This window comes from Schistocerca nitens, chromosome 8 (assembly GCF_023898315.1).
Source record: "Schistocerca nitens isolate TAMUIC-IGC-003100 chromosome 8, iqSchNite1.1, whole genome shotgun sequence".
In the NCBI taxonomy this organism is placed as follows: domain Eukaryota; kingdom Metazoa; phylum Arthropoda; class Insecta; order Orthoptera; family Acrididae; genus Schistocerca; species Schistocerca nitens.
Window position 1 is genome coordinate 70,268,615 of NC_064621.1, and position 24,132 is coordinate 70,292,746.

Genomic DNA, 24,132 nt, shown 5'->3' on the forward strand with positions numbered 1-24,132 from the left:
TACTATTTGCCAACAAGCTTGCATTTAGTACTGCTCGGTTCTCTTTCCTGTTTGTTTTATCGGCACTGTTAGTTGTACGTTGACGGTGATAATAGTTCTGTGAATAGGTTTGCTGAGGAAGAGTTGGCCGATATACTCCTCGAATTATGGGTGGCCTGAATGCAATGGAAGAGCGCGACAACGGCACTACGCTGGATTGCAGTGTTCCACAGTGACGCCACAGTACCGTGTTTCGTCTGGAGTTGATTTCATTTCTCTGTTTCTGTGTTGGACGGTTTGTTTATTGTATATTACTGGCTTATTTACTGTTCTGAAGGTGTTGTCATAGAAACAAGGGTGACTGCAGTAACAAAGGGTTGGGGGTTGGGTTGTTTGGGGAAGGAGACCAGACAGCGAGGTCATCGGTCCTATCGGATTAGGGAAGGATGGGGAAGGAAGTCGGCCGTGCCCTTTCAGAGGAACCATCCCGGCATTTGCCTGGAGTGATTTAGGGAAATCACGGAAAACCTAAATCAGGATGGCCGGACGCGGGATTGAACCATCGTCCTCCCGAATGCGAGTCCAGTGTCTAACCACAGCGCCACTGTAACAAAGCAATTAAATCATAGTTACAGTATTACTCTGTAACGAACCGTCAGACCTGAGACCAAAATACTCGGAACGTATCTCTGAACAATCTCTGAAAGTTTGTCGGTGGAGTTCTGGTTCACCCTAGATATACACTGACGTTAGCTGCTCAACAGAGATTAGATTTAATTACTTGTTTGCAACTGACTAGTATCTAGAGCATGCCCACTTATTGAGCCACGTGCGGACCGCGGCCGCTGTTGCTTGTGACGCATCGAGATAAGAAATGTTGAAGTTAGAGAGCCTAGTAAAAGGAATTTTCGTAAGCTGGGACCGTGGTGTGCGGCTATTTCGCGCCGTGTTACTGTGCAGCACGTGGTGGAAGGTATCGGCGGTGTCGGCGGCAGCGGCGGCGGCGGCGGCGCGGGACGCCTCGGTGGGTAATGGACGGCGGCGCGGTGCGCACGCGCAGAGCGCCACCCGCCGCTGGCGCCGCCCATCCGTGACGACACACGCGGTCGCGGAGACGCCGCCGCCGCCGCCGCCGCCGCCGCAGCCCAGGGCGGCACGCTCGTCCCGCCTCGCCGCTCGCCGCTCGCAGGTCGTTGATCCTGCGGCAGATCTGCGCGCGGTGCCGTTGTCCAGCCGGCTGGACGCTGCTGGCCACACCGACACGCAGTTCCTCCGTGACGCACGAATTACTGGCGCGCCTCCGCGTCGGTGCGGGCGCAGCACGTGGCGGCGGACGGTGTAGCGTTTCTGGCTCCCGGAGCCACAATACATCGGGTGATCAAAAAGTCAGTATAAATTTGAAAACTGAATAAATCACGGAATAATGTAGATAGAGAGGTACAAATTGACACACATGCTTGGAATGACATGGGATTTTATCAGAAAATAATACAAAAGTTCAAAAAATGTCCGCCAGATGGCGCTTCATCTGATCAGAAAAGCAATAAATAGCATAACAAAGTAAGACAAAGCAAAGATGATGTTCTTTACAGAAAATGCTCAATATGTCCACCATCATTCCTCAACAATAGCTGTAGTCGAGGAATAATGTTGTGAACAGCACTGCAAAGCATGTTCGGAGTTACGGTGAGGCATTGGCGTCGGATGTTGTCTTTCAGCATCCCTAGAGATGTCGGTCGATCACGATACACTTGCGACTACAGGTAACCCCAAAGCCAATAATCGCACGGAATGAGGTCTGGGGACATGGCAGGCCAAGCGTGACGAAAGTGGTGGCTGAGCACACGATCATCACCAAACGACGCGCGCAAGAGATCTTTCACGCGTCTAGCAATTTTTTTTTTTGTTCTAATAAAACTCCATGTCATTCCAAGCATGTGTGTCAATTTTTACCTCTCTATCTACATTATTCCGTGGTTTATTAAGTTTTCAAATTTATACTGACTTTTTGATCACCCAGTACAATCCCATACTTCACTTCGTAATTGAGAAACAACGATGTACCTGATGTACCACGTAAAAAACAGGAGTGAGGTGATCACAACTTCAAATGTGTGTTCTCTAAATTTTCTCAACACTGCTCCTTGAAAAGAACCTCGCTTTCCCTCCAGGGGGAGCCATTTCATATCACGGAGCGTCACCGTAATGCGTGGGTGTTGCTCTAATTTACCGATAACAAATTTAGCAGCCGGCCTCTGAATTGCTTCGATGTCTTCGTTTGATCCTACCCGATACGGATACACTCGACCAGTACTAGCGTCCTAAATGCGGTGTCCTTTACATATGAACTATACTTTCCCAAAATTCTCCCAGTAAACCGAGGTCTTCCCTATTACATTCCTTACATGTATTACATTTCATATCGCCTTGTAACGTTACGCCCAGATATTCAAACGACTGACTGTGTCAAGCAGGACAGTACTAACGCTGTATCCGAACATTACAGGTTTATTTTTCCTACTCATCTGCATTAATTTATATTTTTCTACAACTAGAGCTAGCTGCCATTCATCACACCAACAATAAGTTCCTTGTGAAACTGCGCTAACGTACTAGTCGTATAATTTGATTAAGTGCCACGAAGAAGATGGGGCAATTACTTTTGGGCCACCGCGCCAGATCTCACGTTTTCATCGGTACAATTCAGACTTCGCTCAAAATACTGGGAGATACACTCTCAATTGTAAGCTATCCTCCAGTCACTTCGGATTTCATTTTAATAGCCACTTTTAACAAGAGTAGAATAACGAAACGCAGAAAGGGGCCAGCAAAGTGACCGAGAGTGCCCTGTGCAGTTATAAATCAGGAGTTCAAAAATGGCTCTGAGCACTATGGGACTCAACTGCTGTGGTCATAAGTCCCCTAGAACTTAGAACTACTTAAACGTAACTAACCTAAGGACAGCACACAACACCCAGCCATCACGTAAATCAGGAGTCCGACAGTGTAATCGTCAAGACGGCGGCCACACGACACAGCTCTGATATGTGCGCGTTCACGATAATTTGTAGAAATTGCCACTCTGTGAACAATGCAGACGGAATTGAGGATGTGTAATGTGATTTGTGACTGCAGTTGTATAACGCATATAATGTTCCAGAATTATCAATGTAAATATCTGAACTACTTCGTAGGTGTACAATTGTCACAACTTTTATCTGGTGAAAGTCTTATTAGAAAGTCATACCAGTAAACTTAGGATTTCCATTCAACACGCACAGGCGAATCACTAGCAACTAACATTGCTTTAGTCTCACATCCAGAACATCGGACCTGCGACCTGAGTGCTACGCGTGTACAGTGACAAGATCATCTTCTGAAGACGCAAGGTGGGTGGACAGCCGGCCGTTGTGGCCGAGAGGTTCTAGGCGCTTCAGTTCGGAACCGCGCTGCTGCTACGGTCGCAGGTTCGAATCCTGCCTCGGGCATGGATGTGTGTGATGTCCTTAGGTTAGTTAGGTTTAAGTAGTTCTAAGTTCTAGGGGACTGATGACCTCAGAAGTTGAGTCCCATAGTGCTCAGAGCCATTTGAACCATTTTGAACAGCTCTGTGGGAAGAAGCACCTGTAATGGCCTCCCTAATAAGGACGCAGCACAACCATGCTCATCTCACGATTGTGTAACTGTGCCCGTATATAGTATGCTTTTGCTACATTCTCATCATGGAGGCAATTTGCAATTGTCCTTTCCACAGTGCTGTGGGAATCGTGGCATTCTTCAAGCTTTGAAAACAAATTTTTGAATGATGACGCTTGATAGAACTTACGAGAAGGAAAGAAGGAAATTAGCTGATAGGTAATGAAGTAAAGTGGTTTCTTCGTAAAGTGTTTTTTTTCTGTATTTTTATTTTCCACATAAAGAAGCAGCTTGAGACAGGAAACTTAGTTCTTTCGAGATTAGTATAAAAAATGATGCGGGCAGAGGTAAAATTTTTAATAAAGAAAGAGAATAGGCGTTTGAAATGTGTCACTCTTGCCAAAAAAATTAGGGCTGTGCTTGTTGTGAACGTAAGAAGGAAAGAGTGACAGAGATAAGGCTTGTTGTGAATGTAAGAAGGAAAGAGTTCAAATGGTTCAAATGTCACTGAGCACTATGGGACTCAACTGCTGAGGTCATTAGTCCCCTAGAACTTAGAACTAGTTAAACCTAACTAACCTAAGGACATCAGAAACATCCATGCCCGAGGCAGGATTCGAACCTGCGACCGTAGCGGTCTTGCGGTTCCAGACTGCAGCGCCTTTAACCGCACGGCCAAAGGAAAGAGTGACAGAGATAAGATGAAACTCCTCCCGTTCAGGCAAGCTGTGCTTCGTGACTGTTCAACACAGCGTAGACAGCAAGTGCTACCTAACTACTGCACGTTCCTGCCAACCCTCTAACGTTGTGGCGGGACAACTGAAGGGAGCGTTTCGCAGGGCTTTCTGAGGAGACGCAGGCGGAGGACGCGGCGACGAGGAAGTGTCGTCCGTTTCGTGGAAGCTGCGGCACTGTGCGAGGGCGCGACCCGCCGCGTTGGCCAACCGCGCCACATCAAAGCGACGGCCCTTCGCGGAAGCGCACTGCTCGCTGCTCTGCAAACAGAGCCGCCGTTTTCTGATGCGCAGGCCTCGCCGCGCCGTCGCGGGCTAATTAGCTGGGCCGGCGACTGTGTGTCTTTCCGTAGCTTTCGCAGTCAGTTAATGCAAACATATCAACGGCGAGGTCTCCCCGGGCGCTGTTACCCGACAACGTAAAGCGTTATTCGTAAGTGCATCCGGCGTTTCTGAAGACAACTGTACAGAAACTATAAGCCCTACAGAAAATAGATATATACCAGTGGATAGAGCTTCCTTTCTGGAACTCACATCACAGGTTTGGACACTTTGTGACGCGTGGCAAACGTAATCAGTGGTGGATACATATGGGGAGTGCACGGGGCGAACCCCCCCCCCCCCCCCCCCCAGCGGGGCAGCCCGCATTGCCACCAGCGCCGCCCACGCCAGTCAGCCCGCACGCTATTCGTTCGTTTCTTTCGCCAGTCGACTCGGCTGAATCGAGTTATCGAGTAGTTGTACATTCCTAAGGAGCATGCGTACCCGCGTCATCGTATTTTATATGTTTATGTCTGGCACACAGGCAGCTGACACATACCTACGAGAAAAGTCGCGGCCATTCTAGTGATCTCGATACATTATTATGTCTGGCATTTGTTCGAGAAAAGTAGCGAATATTCTACTGTTTTCTTGTACAGAGAACCTTCGATACGTAGCATTATAAGTATGGACTATTGGCCGAATAGGAAGCTAGTTAGTAGCAAGTTCAAGTGTGAAGATTAGTCAAGAGTGAGAGTGATAAGTTCAAAAAACATGTTCAAATGTGTGTGAAATCTTATGGGACTTACTGATAAGGTCATCAGTCCCTAACCATAGAGACTACTTAACCTAAATTATCCTAAGGACAAACACACACACCCATGCCCGAGGGAGTACTTGAACCTCCGCCGGGACCAGCCACACAGTCCATGACTGCAGCGCCCCAAACCGCTCAGCTAATCCCGCGCGGCAGTGATCAGTTGATTGTGAAGTATTAATAATAGTATTTCATAGCAATTTCCCAGTAAAAATATTGTTACGGGACTCGTAACAATATTTTCACTAATAACGTAATAACTACTGGTGCGTTTATCTCCGCGGTGGCCATGCGGTTCTAGGCGCTGTAGTCCGGAACCGCGCGACTGTGACGGTCGCAGGTTCGAATCCCGCCTCGGGCATGGATGTGTGTGATGTCCTTAGGTTAGTTAGGTTTAAGTAGTTCTAAGTTCTAGGGGACTGATGACCTCAGATGTTAAGTCCCATAGTGCTCAGAGCCATTTTTGCCATCTCCGATAATAGTGACTTTCGAGAAGATTCCTAAAACTGCATTGATACTATATAGGCTATCTATCGAATGCACTACAAAGGAACGGAATCGACAATAAAAGTACCAGGCAGCTAAATTGCTGGGTGAAGTCATCATTGGAAACTCGCCCTTGTATTATACTTCGTAAGGTACATATTGGCTTGTCGCATTCACCGTAATTATTTGTTCACACTCAATAAAAGTCTGGATGCGAATGTTCTGGCAACGGTAAAAGTAAAGGTAGCTCAAGACATCTTAAGCGCCCCCTCCTTGAGGTTTTTCTGTATCCGCCACTGGCGTGTGCAATTCATTCAGATCACTGCTGTAGCTACCACCAGGGAAGGCGCAGCTGCATCTGTCCCCTTTGGAAATATGTTTATTGAGTTGCCTGTCTAAAGGCGCGGACTAATTCGATGCGACAACACGGAGTGGATGATTTTCCTACATATTCTGACACGCCTGCTCCTGCTCACCATCGTCTTCTGACACCCCCAGAGGTACTCATGAATAATCCTCCATGCAGACGCGATCCGCAAAGGCCGGACTTAGTGTCTAGTTTAGGTGGTAGCGGGCCGGGGCTGCGTCCTTACCTGTGGTGAAGAGGACGATGGCCTTGAGGCAGGAGTATTCGGCGGAGTCGACGTGCAGCGCCTTGAGCTTCTCGACCTGCTCCTGGAAGATCCGTATGTGGTCCATGAAGGCGACGACGCGGTCGGCCGCCATGGGGGAGGCGTGCAGGCCGGCGGCGGCCAGCAGCGGCGCCACGTGCAGCGGCATCGAGCACTGCGACGCGTTCAGGACGAACAGCTCGCTCCACACGAGCCGCAGCAGCGCCACCTGGTCCGTCACCTGCCGAGCACCACACGTGTCTACAGGCACCGGCCGTCAACTGTCCAGCGGGCGGCTGCGTCGAGCACATCTACAGCACCACACTGGTCGCAGTAGCACCACTTGGGCTGTCTACTGGCAGTGTCAATATGGCTACTATACTCTCTTCATCGTAACAGTATACCCAATGAAAACAAACACAGACATGATGACCCGTGGCTCTTGAAAGTAGATCCTCCTTACACTATGTGATCAAAAGTATCCGGACACCCCTAAAAATATACGTTATTCATATTAGGTGCACTGCGCGGCCACCCACTGCCAGGTACTCCATATCAGCGACTTCAGTAGCTATTAGACATCGTGAGAGAGCACAATGGGGCGCTTCGCGGAACTCACAGAGTTCGAACGTGGGTGTCCCTTGCGTCATACGTCTGTACGCTAGATTTCCACGCTCCTAAACATCGCCGGCCGCGGTGGTCTCGCGGTTCTAGGCGCGCAGTCCGGAACCGTGCGACTGCTACGGTCGCAGGTTCGAATCCTGCCTCGGGCATGGATGTATGTGATGTCCTTAGGTTAGTTAGGTTTAAGTAGTTCTAAGTTCTAGGGGACTGATGACCACAGCAGTTGAGTCCCATAGTGCTCAGAGCCATTTGATTTGAACCATCCTAAACATCCCTAGGTCCACTGTTTACGATGTGATAGGGAAGTGGAAACGTGAACGGGCACGTACAGCACAAAAGTGTACAGGCCGAAGCTAGTCTGTTGATTGACAGAGACCGCCGACAGTTGAAGAGGTTCGTAATGTGTAATAGGCAGACATCTATCAGGACCATCTCGCAGGAATTTCAAAAAAAAAAATGGTTCAAATGGCTCTGAGCACTATGGGACTCAACTGCTGAGGTCATTAGTCCTCTAGAACTTAGAACTAGTTAAACCTAACTAACCTAAGAACATCACACACATCCATGCCCGAGGCAGGATTCGAACCTGCGACCGTAGCGGTCTCGCGGTTCTAGACTGCAGCGCCAGAACCGCGCGGCCACTTCGGCCGGCCCAGGAATTTCAAAGTGCATCAGGATCCACTGGAAGTACTATCACAGTTTTAGCCGGGAGGTGAGAAAACTTGGATTTCATGTTCGAGTGGCTGTTCATAAGCCACACATCACGCCAGTAAATACCAAACGACGCCTCGTTTGGTGTAAGGAGCGTAAACATTAGACGATTGAACAGTGGAAAAACGTTGTGTGGAGTGACTAATCACGGTACACAATGTGGCGATCCGATGGCAGGATGTTGGTATGATGAATGCCCGGTGAACGTCATCTGCCAGCGTGTGTAGTGCCAACAGTAAAATTCGGAGGCGGTGCAATTATGGTGTGGTCGTGTTTTTCATGGACGGGGCTTGCACCCCTTGTTGTTTTGCGTGGCACTATCACGGCACAGGCCTACATTGATGTTTTAGCGCCTTCTTGCTTCCTACTGTCGAAGAGCAATCCGGGTATGGCGACTGCATCTTTCAGTACGACCGAGCACCTGTTCATAATGCACGGCCTGTGGCGGAGTGGTTACATGACAATAACGTCCCTGTAATGGAGGGGCCTGCACAGAGTCCTGACCTGAATCCTAAGAACATGTCTGGGATGTTTTGGAATGCAGACTTCGTGCGAGGCGTTACCGACCGACATAGATAACTTTCCTCAGTGTGAAATTAAGGTGCAGATTTCTTTTATCTTCTGCTTCGGATTCTGTATTTTAGCCATTCAGAAGGTTCTTTAGTTTTTTTTTCTTGGATCTGATCAAAGGTATCTGGACACCTATTAGTGAAGGCGTGCCCACCGTTTACGTTTATAATGGCTTGAACTCTGTTGAGAACTCCATCAACGAGGTATGTGAATGCCTGTGGATGAATGTTATCTCATTCTTCCTCAAGAGCCGAAACTAAAGAAAGCAATATTGGTGGACGCTGGGGTCTGGAGCGGAGTCGACATTGCAGCTCCTCCCAAGTGGGTGCCATTGATCTCAGGTCAGGACCGTGGGCAGGCCAGTCCATTTCAGCAATGTTATCCTTTACAAAACACTGCTTCACAGTCGTTGCTTTATGATGGGATGCATTATCATGCTGATAGAAACGATCGCAGTCTCCGAACTTTTCCTTTACTGTACGCATCAAACAATGCTGCAAAATGTGTTCATTTAGGTTTTATAAGGACGATAAGGGATCACAAACTGACTCCGAAAAAGACTCCCATAATGTAACAGCATGTCCTCAATACTTCTCCAGATGCAGATGATGGCAAGTGAAGTGCTCCAGACATTCGCCGAACGTAAGTCCTGCCACTGGGTACAGCATGACCAAATCAGTCGTTTCCAACCATCCACTGTCCAGAGACGTCATTCTCTACACCACCTCAAGTCCCGCTTATACGGCTGACTACAGAAATGTGTAGCTTCTGTGGAACTGCACTACAATTGTACCCCATTTTCTTTAATTCTCAACGCACAGCCACTGTGCTATGTGGGCTGCTGGTAGCCCTTTGGAACTAAAGAGTGATTCCTTCCGCTGATTTCATGCATTTGTTTTTTTGTTTTTTTTACAGTCGCCCTCCGATATGCTCTACGGACTCTGATGATGATGATGTTTGCCTTGTAGGACGCTCAACTGCGCGGTTATCAGCGCCCGTACGACCTTAGTCCGATCTCGCCACTTTGATGAATGATGATGAAATGATGAGGGCAACACAAACACCCAGTCCCCGCGCGGAAAAAATCCCCAACCCGGCCGGGAGTCGAACCCAGGACCCGGTGAACCAGAGGCTGCAACGCTAGCCACCAGACCTCGTTCTCTGTCCGTCAGTACTTGAGGCAGACATGCTCTCGGTTTAGCTGTGGTTCTTTCTTCCCCTTTGCAGTTCACACTCACATCGCCAACAGTCGACTTGGGCAGCTTCAAAGGGGCCGAAATGTCTCTGGTGTTACTAAGACGCCGTTCAATGACTAGTCCACGTCCGAAGCCACTGAGTATTCCTGACTGACCCACTGTGCTGTTACTGCTTTTCTACCCGTAACACACCGAGCGAGGTGGTGCAGCAGTTAGCACACTGGACTCGAATTCGAGAGGACGACGGTTCAAACCAGTGTCCCGCCATCCGGATTTAGGTATTTCATGATTTCCCTAAACAGCTCCAGGCTAATGCCGGTATGGTTTCTGTGAAAGGGCACAGCCAAATTCCTTCCACATCCTAGACAAAAGAGTTTGTGCTCCGTCTCTTATGACACAGATGTCGACGGGACGTTGAAGCCAGTCTTCCTTCCGTCCTCGTAACACAGTACTTAGCGCTTCCTTTTACATTGGCGCATGTGCCTCTTTTTCTTTTTCTTTTTTTTTACTTAATGTGGTTTTAATTTATACCACAACAAAAATAAATGTATCTAGCACCGCATCGTACTCTGAGAAAAAGAAAACAATATCTCGGCACGTTCCTACACCGAGGTAATGTATATGGGGAAAACGAAAAAAAAGTGCTTCATACAGGATGCAGAAGGGTGTGTCGCTACTCTCCTTACGCTTCATCATCCAGGTACGTCTTCACGTATATCATGTTGTTCCACCGAGAATCGAACTTAGTCATGTAAGCTCACTCAATGGGTATCTTCTCCTACCTGTTGATGATCCAGCTGCGTGGAGGGTCGCGTTGGGCACTCCATAAGTAAATAGAAAAATACTGTCTGTATTTTGGGTTCCGTACGATCTTGCAATGACGTTCTTGTAGGTTGTTCCAAAAGTCTAATACATCTTTAGGTCCATCGTGAAATAAGTAGTGTACCGCATGCGCACGGATCCACGTGACAGCGTTGGTCTTGGCGCGCGGGAAATACTGTTGATCCGGAAATAGTAGAAACCGAGGTGTAATGTGTTCCGGAGTCACTCGTAGAAAATACGACAAAATTTGACGCACCAAGCGCCATACGTCTTCTGCCGCGCCACATGTGAGACGGTGTTCGTGCGTGTCTGGTATCCCGCAGTCTACGCAGAGAGGCGATTCCGCCATGTTTATCTTGTGGAGGCGTGATCGGGTGATCTGTTTACCATTGACTGTGATGTACCATGTGGATCGGACGGCTGTGTCCAGTGGAATCGCGTGAATCGTCTTCCACACCACCTTCCAATGAACCTGAGGGCTTTTGGTCTCCACGATGTTTGGTGGGGCGCCTCTGCTGTAGGACATATATATCCCACGCCGACGCCTGTTTCGTCGGTGGTACTGCGATACGGACATAGCTGTGTTCAATGTAAAAGTTCCCGAAGTAGTAGAAGGGTGGGGGTATGTCTTGCGTCGTCAGTGGGGGCATAAGGGAGGGCGGAGCTAAGGACTCCAACAGCAAACCTGTCAAACTTTCCGGGTGGTGGCGCCACAGCTTGATGTGTGAGCTGACATACAGGGCCACAGCTCTGTCGTGGACATGGACTAGACCAAGACCTCCCCTTTCTGGAGGAATGGTCAGTGACTCATAACTGACTTTGAAGAGCATGCCTGTACTGACGTAGGCTCCGAATGCCGCTAATAGACGTCGAGCCATGAGTAACGGTATTGGGAGAACACGCGCTATGTGTGGAAGGCGCGATGCGAGGTAAACATTGACGAAGTGTGTCCTTTGGAGAATGTCGAGGGTCCGCAGACGAAGGTTGAAGATCTGGACCCGAATTTGTTGTAATAAGCGGTGGTAGTTAAGGGCCGCGGTGCGCCGTATGTCGTCGTGAAACTCTATTCCGAGACATTTGATAGTGCCACGAAGCTGTAGGGGTTCGACACACGCTGGGGTCAACCCGTCTCCTATGGCCATGGCGACCGATTTGGCGACGTTGAGACAGCTGCCGGAAGCCACACCGTACGTGGTAATCCATTCTAGTGCTCTGTTGACATCGTCGCGATTGCGGAACACGAGAACCAGGTCGTCTGCATATGCTGTACAGCGAAATGAGACGTCACGTAGGGTAAGACCGGTGAGGCGTTGACGGAGACCACAGAGGAGCGGTTCCAGTGCCAGAGCATTTAGTAACGTCGACAAGGGGCAGCCTTGACGGACGGAGCGGAAAATCGGGAGGGACTGCGAGAGACGCCCGTTAACGAGCACTTTGGAAGTCGCCCCTCGGAGTAGGCGCATCACGACGTCTGTGAATTGCTGTGGGTACTGCATGTGCTGGAGAACGGACGTTAGGTACGCGTGATCCACTCGATCAAAAGCTTGGCTAAAATCTAGTGATGCCAGCGCTCCCGGGATGCGGCGTGCCCTGGCTAGGGCTATTAAGTCACGGTATCGACACAGTGCTGTGTGGATGTTGTTGATACCCCCTAGGGAAATCTGATCTGACGAGGTGACGTAAGGTAGGGTCGGTCGTAGACGGTTTGCTAATAGTCTGGTGAATATCTTCATGTCGCAGTTGACCATACGTAATAAAGGTTAACCACCAACTAATCGACGTAGGATACGTTGGGAGGCGGCGGACGCACAAACTCCACGTGTCTTCGATGGCGTGTCGACAATCCGGAGAAGCGAGATGAGCAAGGTTTAATTTCCAGGGATGTCGGCTGCGCCACACCCGTTGGCGACGAAGGGTGACGGCACATATATAGGCCTCGTGATCAGAAAAGGCTACTGGCCACACCTCCGCGTCACTCACCGTTGCCGCGAGAGAACGGGAGACGTAAATCCTATCGATGCGACTAGACGAGTGACTCGTGAAATGGGTGTATCCCGGTCTATTTCCTCGGACATGTTCCCATGTATCTACCAGCTGGAGATCGCCGATGAGTGTCCCAAGTTCGGGGCACGGTGAATGGCGTGGCAGCTGATCTTTAGGTGCTTGGGTGCAATTGAAATCGCCCCCTAATATCAAGTCATCGTGCCTGCCCTGAAAAAGCGGTGCTATTCCTTCTGCGAAGAAGAGCGATCGGTCACGACGGCGATTCGTTCCGGAAGGGGCGTACACATTGATAAACCGGACGCCTTGCACCGTTACGGCCATTCCTCTAGCGTCGGGGAGATATCGGACTTCGTCCGCCTCGAGGCCCTCTCTGAGGAGGATGGCGACTCCACTGTTAGTTGGCGAGGCGTGGGACACATGAGCCGTATAACCATACATACCCGGGAAATCGGCGACGAAGACTTCTTGGAGAAAGACAATGTCAACGTCTGCTGCATTGAGCATGTCTTGGAGCAGCGACAACTTCGAACGCGTCCGAATGGTGTTAACGTTGATGGTCGTCAAGCGATAGGTTTGTAGATCGTCTCCTGCGGTGGGGGCTGCCGTCAGTGTCGCCGTAAAAGGTGGGGCCCGTGATCTGCTGGCCGCGTCCGCGCCGTCATCTGTTGTTACTCGGGAGGGGCCGAGGTGTGGGAGGAGAGACCCCTCTCCTCATCCACCACAGCGGCCGTAGAATCGTCTTCAATGTCATCCGCCCAAGGTCTGTAAGTTAACGGTGACTGCGGTAGAACACTTGTGGGCTGAGTGACTAAGGGTAAATCCGCAGTTGTTTTAGGTCGTGTACCAACGGCGGGCGCTGTGCTGGCCATCCGTTTGTCCGAGAGAGCGGAATCGGGTTTGTCAAAATCAGACAAAGTGACAGGTGAGGGCGATCTCGTGTCATCCATTTTCCTCGTCGTTTCGTCGGCCGTCCGGTCGTCAACTGGAGAAGACGTACGCTGGAGGCAATCGTCTGAGGGTGTGCGACATCGCTTTTTATGTTTTCTCGGTGACCTTTGTTTGCGGACGTGGGTTTCGGTGTCCGAAAGAGTTTGTGGTTCCCGTATAGCATCCCCCTCAGGGAGAAAGGCAGAGGTCGGTACAACCCTAGCGTCGAGTTCCATTCTCTCGTCCGAATCTTCATGTGGAGTCGATGGCCGGCGTTCTTCAACCCTTGCAGACACCGTAATGGTGTTGGTCAATCCAGGACCGGCGACAGGTGCGCATTCTAACGCTTCCTGTCTGGCGGGGGGTTGTCGTCTGTCATGATGGTCGATCGTGTCACCTCTGCGTAATTGAGGGGGAGGGCCGTGAGCGTAGGAGGTGGTGTCGTGTCATGCAATGGAAGTTGTGTAACCCGACGTTGAATACACGCCGAGCGCACATGACCCTCCTGACCGCAACCAGAACAAGTACGAGGTTGGCCGTCGTACATTATTATTGCTCGACAGTCACCTATGACTAAGTAGGACGGCACATGTTTCTTTAATTCAATTTTCACTTGTCGGACGCCGTTGAGGACTTGGTACGTCTCGAAGGTGTTCCATTTTTCGGCCACGTGGCTAATTACCGTCCCATAAGGGCGGAAAGCTGAGGTGACGGCGTCCGGTGGTACTTCGAAAGGGAGTTCGAAGACTCTTAGTGTGCGTAATCCTAGTCCAGCATGGTCACCAGTAACCTCTCCGATGTGACCATCGGAGTGTTTGAACTTGAGAGTGTTCGCGCATCTGTTCACAACTGCGTGACATAACTCGTCATCGATCATCTTGACGTAAACGACGCAACTTGTGATGGATAGGTGGATACCGATGATGTGCTGTGTTGGTATTTGAACTTCGTCACGGATGAATCGTTCTACTTCAAAGGCTCGTGGTCGTGCGTAGTCGGGCTGGAAGCTGATCTTGATGGTAGCTTTTCTGTACGAATGAGCCATGGCGACTCAGTGTTAACGGACGCGAGTATTAGCTGCGGCGAGGAAGTAAACAAACTACGCGCGCTCGCGACTCTGCGGACGGGACGTAAACAAGACGTCCTCGCCGCTCACCGGCCGAAAGCAGGTTGACCTGTCGTGATATCTAGCAGTCAATCCCGCATTACCGGCCACAGCAACACGCCGCCACCTGCTGCAGAAGGCAGGCCAGTGCCGCTCCAGTGGCGCAGGTGTCCCGTGCTGGCCCAACACGCGGGGACAGCGCAGCGGCCGGCGCAATTAGAGCGTCGCCTCTGCCGGGATTAACGCGGCCACTCACAGCAGCGCCTGCCCGCCGTGTTAATTCAGTGGCCGGCGCTCTCGTTAGCTCTGCTATCGGGAAAACACGCTCATTAATTCACATTCGCTGCCGGCCCGTCCCGCCGGCTAATATTTAACGTGGCCGCGGCCGCTATCATAACAGGATCGGCCGGCCGCCTTGTAACCTGTTTATTCTGCCCGATATGTTATTAGGCCGGGACACTAATGGGCGATCGCTCGCCTGTCGCCGCTCCTTGGCGCGGCCCGACCGTGTAAACGGTCATCGGCGATACGTCACGTGGCCGATTACTGCTCTGTAGCGGCGGGGTGCCCGCGGGAGGTCCAAACAAACAGGCGGAGCGCGTGCTGAAAGAGACGTCGGCCGCTGAAAACAGACTAGCTGACACTATCTGGACTGGTCGTAACACTGCGGGAACGAGGCAGGGACAGCAGCTCGAGAGAACAAACGGATCGAGAACGACACATTTACTACGATGACCAAGCGCGATTCTGCTACTTTCTTTTAGTCTAAACAACCCTTCTCTACACTCTCCCCCACCCCTCCCCGAAGCCAGAGCTTCGCTTTGTTGTGGCTGAAGCACTGTTCTCCGGAGGAATAGCGCCTAAACACCCTTCCGATATTCCTGATTTATTTCAGTGGTCTCCAAAAATTTCTTCGAATCAGTGTCAGAATAGTTCGTTTACCATTGATTGCTTTACCACATTTTTATCCTTCTGAAGTCATCGGTGTCGGCCTTTCTGCCCTCCCTCTTCTCCACTAACCGTTGAACCTCTCCCTAACGCCAAACCCCTCTCATCATCTGACGCAACGAAATTTCTTCACCAAACCCTAATCTCAACGCAATGAAAAAAAATTTGCCTCTACATAAAAACAATGCCTGAAAGGAACATGTATTAATTCAGAGCATAGGAAAGAACAATAACAAAGAAAAATCTTTATATCAACTCTATTTCGTAATGGAAATCAATTTCCAACACACCCAAATGCTTGAAGATACGCAGGTATATATCTTTGACATTTATTATATAATCAATAATGACTGTGTGGACGATGTAGCCTATTCTACACCTTATTTTAGATCTATGTGACGATGCTGTGTTGATTATATTTATATGTTTTGACGATGCCATTATGACCTTATTACTTTAGGACATGGTGTAAAAAAGATCTGAGGATGGGCATTACGGACTGAAACCGGTCATCGTCTAAAGAATTCATATTGTAATCAAAGACTGGAATAAAAAACATTTATTATATTTTTATTTTAGTTGCGCCTAACAAATTTTTTTTTATTTAGCAGGTTGTTAATTACGGTCCGTAATGACCCTCTGTAAATCTGAAAATAGTTTTCTAACATTATCGAGTCGGCATAAGTAAAAATGGTGCAGTCGCAATATGAGCCAAACAAGCTTCGTCGCTTCCACGCAAAATTTAAGTACCACAAACACAGTTGTAAAAGCTATGCTGACTCCTAGACGAGTCAGGGAGTCAGCATGTTCACTTCATTTATCTGCGTGAGTAGCATGAATTCGTCTTGATGCGGAACACACCGTTACAGACTATTTGGTTGTTTTGCTGAGTCTAATACTCAGAAGCCTTACTAGATGTTGTTTAAATGTGAACTCGATACGACACGAGGAGCAAAATTTTTTTCAGCAGTCGTATGATTTATCGACAGGAGAGGTGCACTGAATGGGTTGCTCGCTGTAAAAAGGTGGCATAGATTTCAAGCGTGTTACTAAATATAAGATATTAAAAATTAATAAATATGGGATATAACAAAAACAGTCTTACATAAAATTATGGGAGGTGCAACAGTACACATAAATACGCTAGAAGAGACAGGTTCAAAAGCAAGTCCATATAGATCTCAAGGGGAGAGAGAGAGAGAGAGAGAGAGAGAGAGAGAGAGAGAGAGAGAGAGAAAGTGGAATATGGAATATGCGAAAGGCATGAAGGAGGCCTATGCGTGGAAAATAATTATGGAAGTATAAAAAAGGTAACAAAATTTAAATACCTATGTGAAATAATACAACGGAATTCTTTCGGCAAAGAACCTAACTTTGCAAGAACAAAAAAATGGAATTTCAGCTTACAAAAAACTTGTATAACGAGAAATATTAATTCATTAATTCAAAACTACGGCACTACTTTTTGCTTCAAATGCCTTTCATTAAATATAGCCAAACAATTAGGTAAAACAGAAAAGAAGGAAACCAAGGTAGTCAGGAAAATGTAGGAACCATAATACAACAAAGGGAAATGGAAATAAACAAGTAATAAAAAAGTTTATGAAACAATAGCACAAATATTAGTCAGGACGTAGCGTTGCAGAGTTGTATTCTATGGACACCTAACAAGGCTATCTGAGAAAAAAGTAACAAAAAGGATTTTTAACTTTTTTGGCAGAAACTCGAAAATATCAGTGGTGTGGTCAAGGAATGGACCAAAGAAAGTAGAGAAGAACATACGGAAATAATGCAAAATTACTAGAACAAGAGAAAGAAGAAAAGAAAGAAGACACAAATTATTTCATGACGTGCTCATGAGGCCAAACGATAAAAAAGCTTACCCAGAGACATGAAGGTTAAAAAATTTAAATACATATGTGAAATAATACAACGGAATTCTTTGGGAAAAAACCTAACTTTACAAGAACAAGAAATATGGAAGTAGCTTTTCAACTAACAAAAAACTTGTATAACGAGAAATATTAATTCATTAATGCAAAACTACGACACTACTTTTTGCTTCAAATGCTTTTCATTAAATACAGCCAAACAATTAGATAAAAGAGAAAAGAAGGAAACCAAGGTAGTCAGGAAAATGTAGGAACCATAATACAACAAAGGGAAATGGAAATAAATGAGTAACAAAAAAGTTTAAAGGAACGGGAGCTCGTAGAGAAAGGGGTAGTAGGTTGCGGGTATAAATAAAGGTGCCCTGTCGCTTGAAACTGTGGAGACGAGCGGTAAATTGGGATGGAGAGGGGTGCTTGATAGAAAGCAAGAATGTAGTAAGAGAAGGGGTAGGGTAAAAAAAATGGTTCAAATGGCTCTGAGCACTATGGGACTTAACATCTGAGGTCAGTCCCCTAGAACTTAGATCTACTTAAACGTAACTAACCTAAGGACATCATACACATCCATGCCCGAGGCAGGATTCGAACTTGCGACCGTACCGGTCGCGCGGTTCCAGACTGAAGTGCCTAGAACCGCTCGGTCACACTGACCGGCGAAGGGGTTGTAGCTGCACCGTGTAGTAAAGAGGAAAGTACCAGGGAAGATATGTAGAAGGAGGTGAGAAGGGAAGAGTTTGAGCTGATATGCTGGATAAATATGGGAGAAGATTTCAATGGGTATGAGAGTCTGTAATATTCGATTAATTATTCTGATACAATTCTACCCTTGAATGACGTTTACTAATTTTCTATCTTCATACGCGCAGAATCCATGCGCAAAGTAGTTTCATACAATAGCTATGCCATGAGCGCATAATTATTCTTTGTAGTACTCTCTCTGGTGGTTGTTAGAAAAAAGCTTGCGAGATTGTCTTCGTGCCGATTAGCCTTAGCATTTTTTGAAGAATTGTAATCTGAATATTGAGATTTATGACAAAAGATAACTGATACGAAATTGTACGACTAAAAGGGAAATATATATATATATTGCTCCTTCATACAAAAGGTGTGTAACAATTTACATTATTTGACATTTGAGAATTAATGATATTCAGCGATATATTGAGTAGTTGTTAATGAGAAGGGAACTTCCGAAAGACTGGATACGAACCTGCATGTAATAATCCAAGAGCTCCATCACTTCTTCGGAAGGTTAAACTTCATCAACGCCAAATATCCGCTTGATCTGAGGTTTCCCGACTGATTATACAACGCTCCCAAAAATTACGAGGCATTTTATTTGTACAGATTAGCAGACTACCGCAAAGCACGAGCCTGCAGGGAAGAAGAGTCATCGCCTGATTTCATTCTAACAAGTAAAATTTCTGAATCATTTTGAGTGACTGAGTTATGACTGTGTTTCCTATTATGAATGATTCATTGCTCGAACGAGTTGAGAACTGCATAATTACATAGATATGAGGAAAAATTACAAGTTAATTCCATTGGGAAAGAGAATGGAGTGTGTGTAGGTGTGGGTCTGCTCGAGTCTGTCGGCACAGGTGCAGCAGAGTGGAAATTAGAAGGGAAATGATGAGGATGGGGAAGTCGAGTTTGCGAATAGTGTAGAATGTACGGAGATGTCCAGTGCGAGCGAAGATGGATGCGAAATTGATGACATGCTAAAGGATTCTTTTGGCGCAATTTAAACTGTTGCAGTGAGTAATGGGAAGCGCGTGGCGATCAAGAATTAGGTAGGGGAGAGTGACAGGAATTTGATGGGGATGTGACGATAGTGGCGTGCCGCTCCCCGGCTTACCTGGAGGTCGGGGAAGAAGGGTATGTTCCGCGCCCACTCGACGGCGGAGAAGAGGAGTCGGGCGGCGAGTTCGCAGATGTTGTCGATGCCCATGATGTTGTTGGGCTGCATGCACTGGCCGTAGCGCGACGTGGGGTACGGCTCGGCGCGCAGCAGCAGCGAGATGTAGCTGGACAGGTAGGAGTGGCCGTTGAAGCCCGCCGCCGCCGCCGCCGCCGCCGCCGCGTCGCCGTTCGTCAGCGCCAGCTGGCCCGGCAGCCCCGGGGGCTGCGTGGGCGGCACACGCCCCCGCTGCACGGCTGCAACACCACACCACGGCCACTGAGCCGGCTGCTCGCGCGCTAGCACAGCGCGAGCGCGTCGCGGGTTTCAGAAGGCGACTGCGCGGTAACTACAAAAAGAGGTACGCCAGTGGATAGGGCATATCTACAAGTTACAGGTGCTCATTACAGGCACCTTTTGTGAACGACAAACGCCAATACGTGGCTGCGATTGAAGTCGCTGACAGGAATTGCCCAGGTAATTCATTTTCTGTATATCTTGTACCGAGTAGCTACAATTTTTTTTAAAATCTTTATTAATAACATCTTTAATATTTATAAAAAATCAACCCACCACCTGTCTTTGTGGTGTCACAGCCAGACACCACACGTCCTAGGTGGTAGCTTAAATCGGCCGCGGTCCTGTAGTACATGTCGGACCCGCGTGTCGCCACTGTGTGATCGCAAACCTAGCGCCACCACAAGGCAGGTCTCGAGAGACTGACTCGAACTCAGCCCAGTTGTACGGACGACAGAGCTAGCGACTAGACGTACGAAGCCTTTCTCTCTCATTAGCCGAGAGACAGAATAGCCTTCAGCTAAGTTAATGGCTACGAACTAGCAAGGCGCCATTAGCCTTACAGTGATTGTAATTAAAGTCTCCTTTGTGCGATGTACCACAATGAGTTATTAAAGATAAGTATTATACCAGCTACGTATTTTTCTTCACAGCATTAATTACGTATCCTGTTCCAGTACTTCACGCCCGTCTGCGTTAGTCTAGCGTGCCTTAAGCCACCTCTATCTACAAGGTGCTGGCCCAGCTGCCGACACATCACATGGCGACGAGTCTACAAAGGATCTTGTGTTTTACTTTGCCCTAATTTCTTTGTGTCATGGCTTCGCCACAATCTCCAGATGTACTGTCCGAATTTTATCGCTTGCAGAATGAGCAGACGCAGGCGTTATTGGATGCTCTTGGACAGCTCGTCCAGGGTCAACGTGCGCTGCACACCGATGCGGCCGCCGCCGCTTCATCGCTACCGCCGCCACAGCATGCTGTTGCACCTCAATTCAGACCCTTTGATGCCACCCACGAGTCATGGCAAGAGTGGTCCCGTCAGTTCGACTTCCACCTAGCAGCCTACAGAATTCAAGGTAATGAGCGGCAGCCGTTTTTGCTTTCTTGTGTGTCCACCTACCGAGTGATAGTGAAGTTGTTTCCCCGGCGCGACGTAGCAACTCTGTCCTACGAAGAACTTTTGTCTGCTTTAGATGCCTATTTCATGGAAACAGTAAATGTCGTTGCAAAAAGGTATACGTTCTTTCGTACAAAACGTACGGCCGGTCAGACTAATAGGGAGTGGGTTGCAACATTGCAAGGACTTACTAGGGAGTGTGCGTTTGAGTGCGAATGTGGACTTCCTTATTCAGATACTATGGTGCGTGATGCAATAGCACAGAACGTTTCTGATGTTCGCATACGGGAACAGATTTTGAAACTAGTTAATCCCTCCCTTCAACAAGTGATAGACATATTGGATAGGCAAGACACACTTGACTTTGCTCAGGAATCATTTGCAACTTCGCCGGCAGTGTGTCACATTAACCGGCCCGCCGGGCCCGCTGCTCGGGACGCTAGGCGGCCCTCGCGCCCGTCAGCGCAGCGGCAGCCTAGCTCGCAAACACGTGCGCTGCGTAAGCAAGCTAATGCAGTGAAATCATGCCCGCGGTGTGCAACTAGACATTCGCGTGAAAATTGCCCGTCACGCCAAGCTATTTGCATTTACTGTCATAAGAAAGGACATGTCATAAGTGTTTGCCGGAAAAGCTCAGATCAGACACTCACACCAATTACAGGCCCTTTGCTTCGCGCCGGAATCGAAACAAGGAAACTCAGGCTCGTGAACCTTCGCCCATGGATATTCATGTAGTTCATTCCACCCCGTCCGGTGACAGTGTTCATTCCACAAAAAGTGTGCGTCGACGTCGACGGAAGTCCCGTCACGTCGCACGTGATTCTGTCCCAGTGTCTGTTCCAGTTGCACAAAACAGTCGCTTTTGTCGTCAGCAGGACAATAAACTTTTTGTTGACTTAGACTTTGCAGGCAAAGTGATACCATTCCAGCTCGATACCGGAGCTGCAGTTTCATTGCTCAATCAAGACACGTACAACCAACTGGGCAAACCTCCGTTGCGTGCCGCAAATGTTCAGCTCAATAGTTACTCAGGCCAGAAAATACTAGTGTTAGGACAGTGCAACCTTCTTGCAACATACAAGGGACAAACAAAACTTGTGTCATTTTACGTTCTTCGTTCTTCTACTGCAGTGAACTTGTTTGGTTTACATTTATTTAAGTTGTTTAACTTGTCTATAGTAAATCAGGTCCTCTCAGTGATTCAGACTGTGCCTTCCGCCAGTGTTTCTAGTCTATGTGAAGAATTTGCAGACGTTTTTGCACCGGGCCTTGGTTGCGCTAAGAATTATGCAGCGCATTTGGAACTGAAAGCAAACGCGCAACCGAAGTTTTTCAGAGCGCGCAATGTTCCCCACGCATTGCGTGATGAGGTCGCAAGAACATTAAACGATTTGGAATCTCAAGGTGTAATTGAACGTGTGCAGGCTTCTCTCTGGGCCTCACCCTTAGTAATTTTGCCAAAACCTTCCGGAAAATTGAGACTTTGTGTGGACTTCAAGGCAACTGTGAATCCACAACTTGTGACTGCAACTTTTCCTTTGCCCCGCCCGGAAGATCTTTTTGACAAACTGTGCCCGGGAACATATTTTTCAAAGTTGGACCTAGCAGATGCGTACTTGCAAATACCGGTGGACGAAGAATCGCAACGCGTCTTGGTGGTAAACACGCATCTTGGCTTGTATCGCTTCAAAAGACTGCCTTTCGGGTGTGCATCCGCCTCTGCATTGTTTCAGCAATATTTACAAACTGTTTGTGCGTCGGTCCCTACTGCTGCGAACTATCTGGACGATATTGTGATCTCCGGAAAGACAGAAGCCGAACATTTGCACAATCTCCGAACATTATTTCAGGTCTTGTGACAAAATGGTCTTCGCTTGAGGAAGGACAAATGTGTGTTTTTTGCTCGGGATTTACCGTACCTGGGACATGTCATAAATGCCCAGGGCATCCATCCGAGTCCGGAGCACCTCCGTGCCATACAGGCCTTGCCGTCACCGCAGAACTTGAAACAGCTACAGAGTGTGCTGGGTAAAATACATTTTTATCATAAATTTCTGCGCAATGCTTCTTCCATTTCAGCTCCGCTTCATCGCTTACGCCGTAAAGGTGTTCCGTTCGTCTGGACGACGGAATGCGAACGCGCCTTTTGCCAGTTGAAATCGGCGTTACTTTCAAATACTTGCCTTACGCCGTTCGATCCCCAGAAACCCCTTTTGTTGATGGTAGATGCATCGGATTTCGGGATCGGTGCTGTGCTTGCGCACAAAGATGGATCGCATGATCGCCCTATTGCCTTTGCGTCAAAATTGCTCTCATCTGCGCAAAGAAATTATTCACAGATAGAGAAAGAGGCTTTAGCTCTCGTGTTTGGTGTTACTAAGTTTCACGATTTCTTGTATGGTCGTCACTTTACCATCATCACGGACCACAAACCTTTGACATCGCTTTTTCATCCGCACACGCCGGTACCTCCGCGTGCGGCGCAGAAATTCATTCGCTGGTCTCTTTTCCTCTCGCAGTACCGCTACGATATCTTGTATCGGTCCACTGCTAAGCACGGAAACGCTGATGCGTTGTCCCGTTTGCCTGTTGCTGAGGATAAAGCATTCGATTCTTCCGAACTTGCTTGCATGTTCATTGATGCGGAAACCGATGACGTGGTTGCATCGTTTCCGATTGATTTTCGTCGTGTCGCTACAGCCACGGCAGCTGACCCTGTCCTTGCTCCCGTTTTGCGTTTTGTTGCTACGCAATGGGCCTTGTTCAAGTCACGGATCGAGGATCCGTTGGTTCGCCGATTTTTTGCTCACAAGGAGAGACTTTTTGTACGACGTGGTGTTTTGTTGTTACGTTCTGATAATGATCAGTCCCGAGTCGTGGTCCCACGTTCGTTACAGTCCTCTGTCTTACGGCTTCTTCACCACGGACATTGGGGTATAGTGCGTACGAAACAACTTGCTCGTCAGCACTGTACTTGGTTCGGAATCGATGCTGCGATTACGAATATGTGCTCCACTTGCGTGGCGTGTGCCGAACAACAATCCGCACCGCCGCGGCAATTCTTTGCATGGCCGAAAGCCACTTCCCCTTGACAACGCTTGCACATCGATTTTGCTGGTCCACTCTGGAATGCTCGTTGGTTGGTTGTGGTCGATGCTTTCAGTAATTTTCCTTTTGTTGTCCGGATGTCTTCCACGACGTCTTCTGCCTCAATCCAAGCCTTGTCTGCTATCTTTTGCATTGAAGGTCTTCCGCAGACTATTGTTTCCGACAATGGCCCACAATTCATGTCCGCAGAATTTCAGTCCTTCTGCAAGGCCAATGGTATTCAACATCTGACGTCCGCGCCGTTTTCGCCTCAGTCAAACGGTGCCGCGGAACGATTGGTCCGGACTTTCAAGTCACAGATGTTGAAATTGAAAGAGTCGCATTCTCGGGAGGACGCATTATTGCTCTTTTTGTCCTCGTATCGCTCTCAGCCCCGCGATGGTC

At 48.3% G+C, this 24,132-nt stretch overlaps 1 protein-coding gene across 1 annotated transcript in view; it reads right to left on the reverse strand.

The window, feature by feature from the left end:
• LOC126198604 (steroid receptor seven-up, isoforms B/C) overlaps positions 1-24,132 on the reverse strand; it is a 561,753-nt gene that overhangs the window by 301,198 nt on the left and 236,423 nt on the right. The window contains exons 3-4 of the mRNA XM_049935056.1: positions 19,182-19,480; positions 6,507-6,765 (exon numbers count right to left, since the gene is read on the reverse strand). Of these exons, the coding sequence (XP_049791013.1) occupies positions 6,507-6,765; positions 19,182-19,480 (558 nt within the window). The remainder of the gene's footprint in view (positions 1-6,506; positions 6,766-19,181; positions 19,481-24,132) is intronic.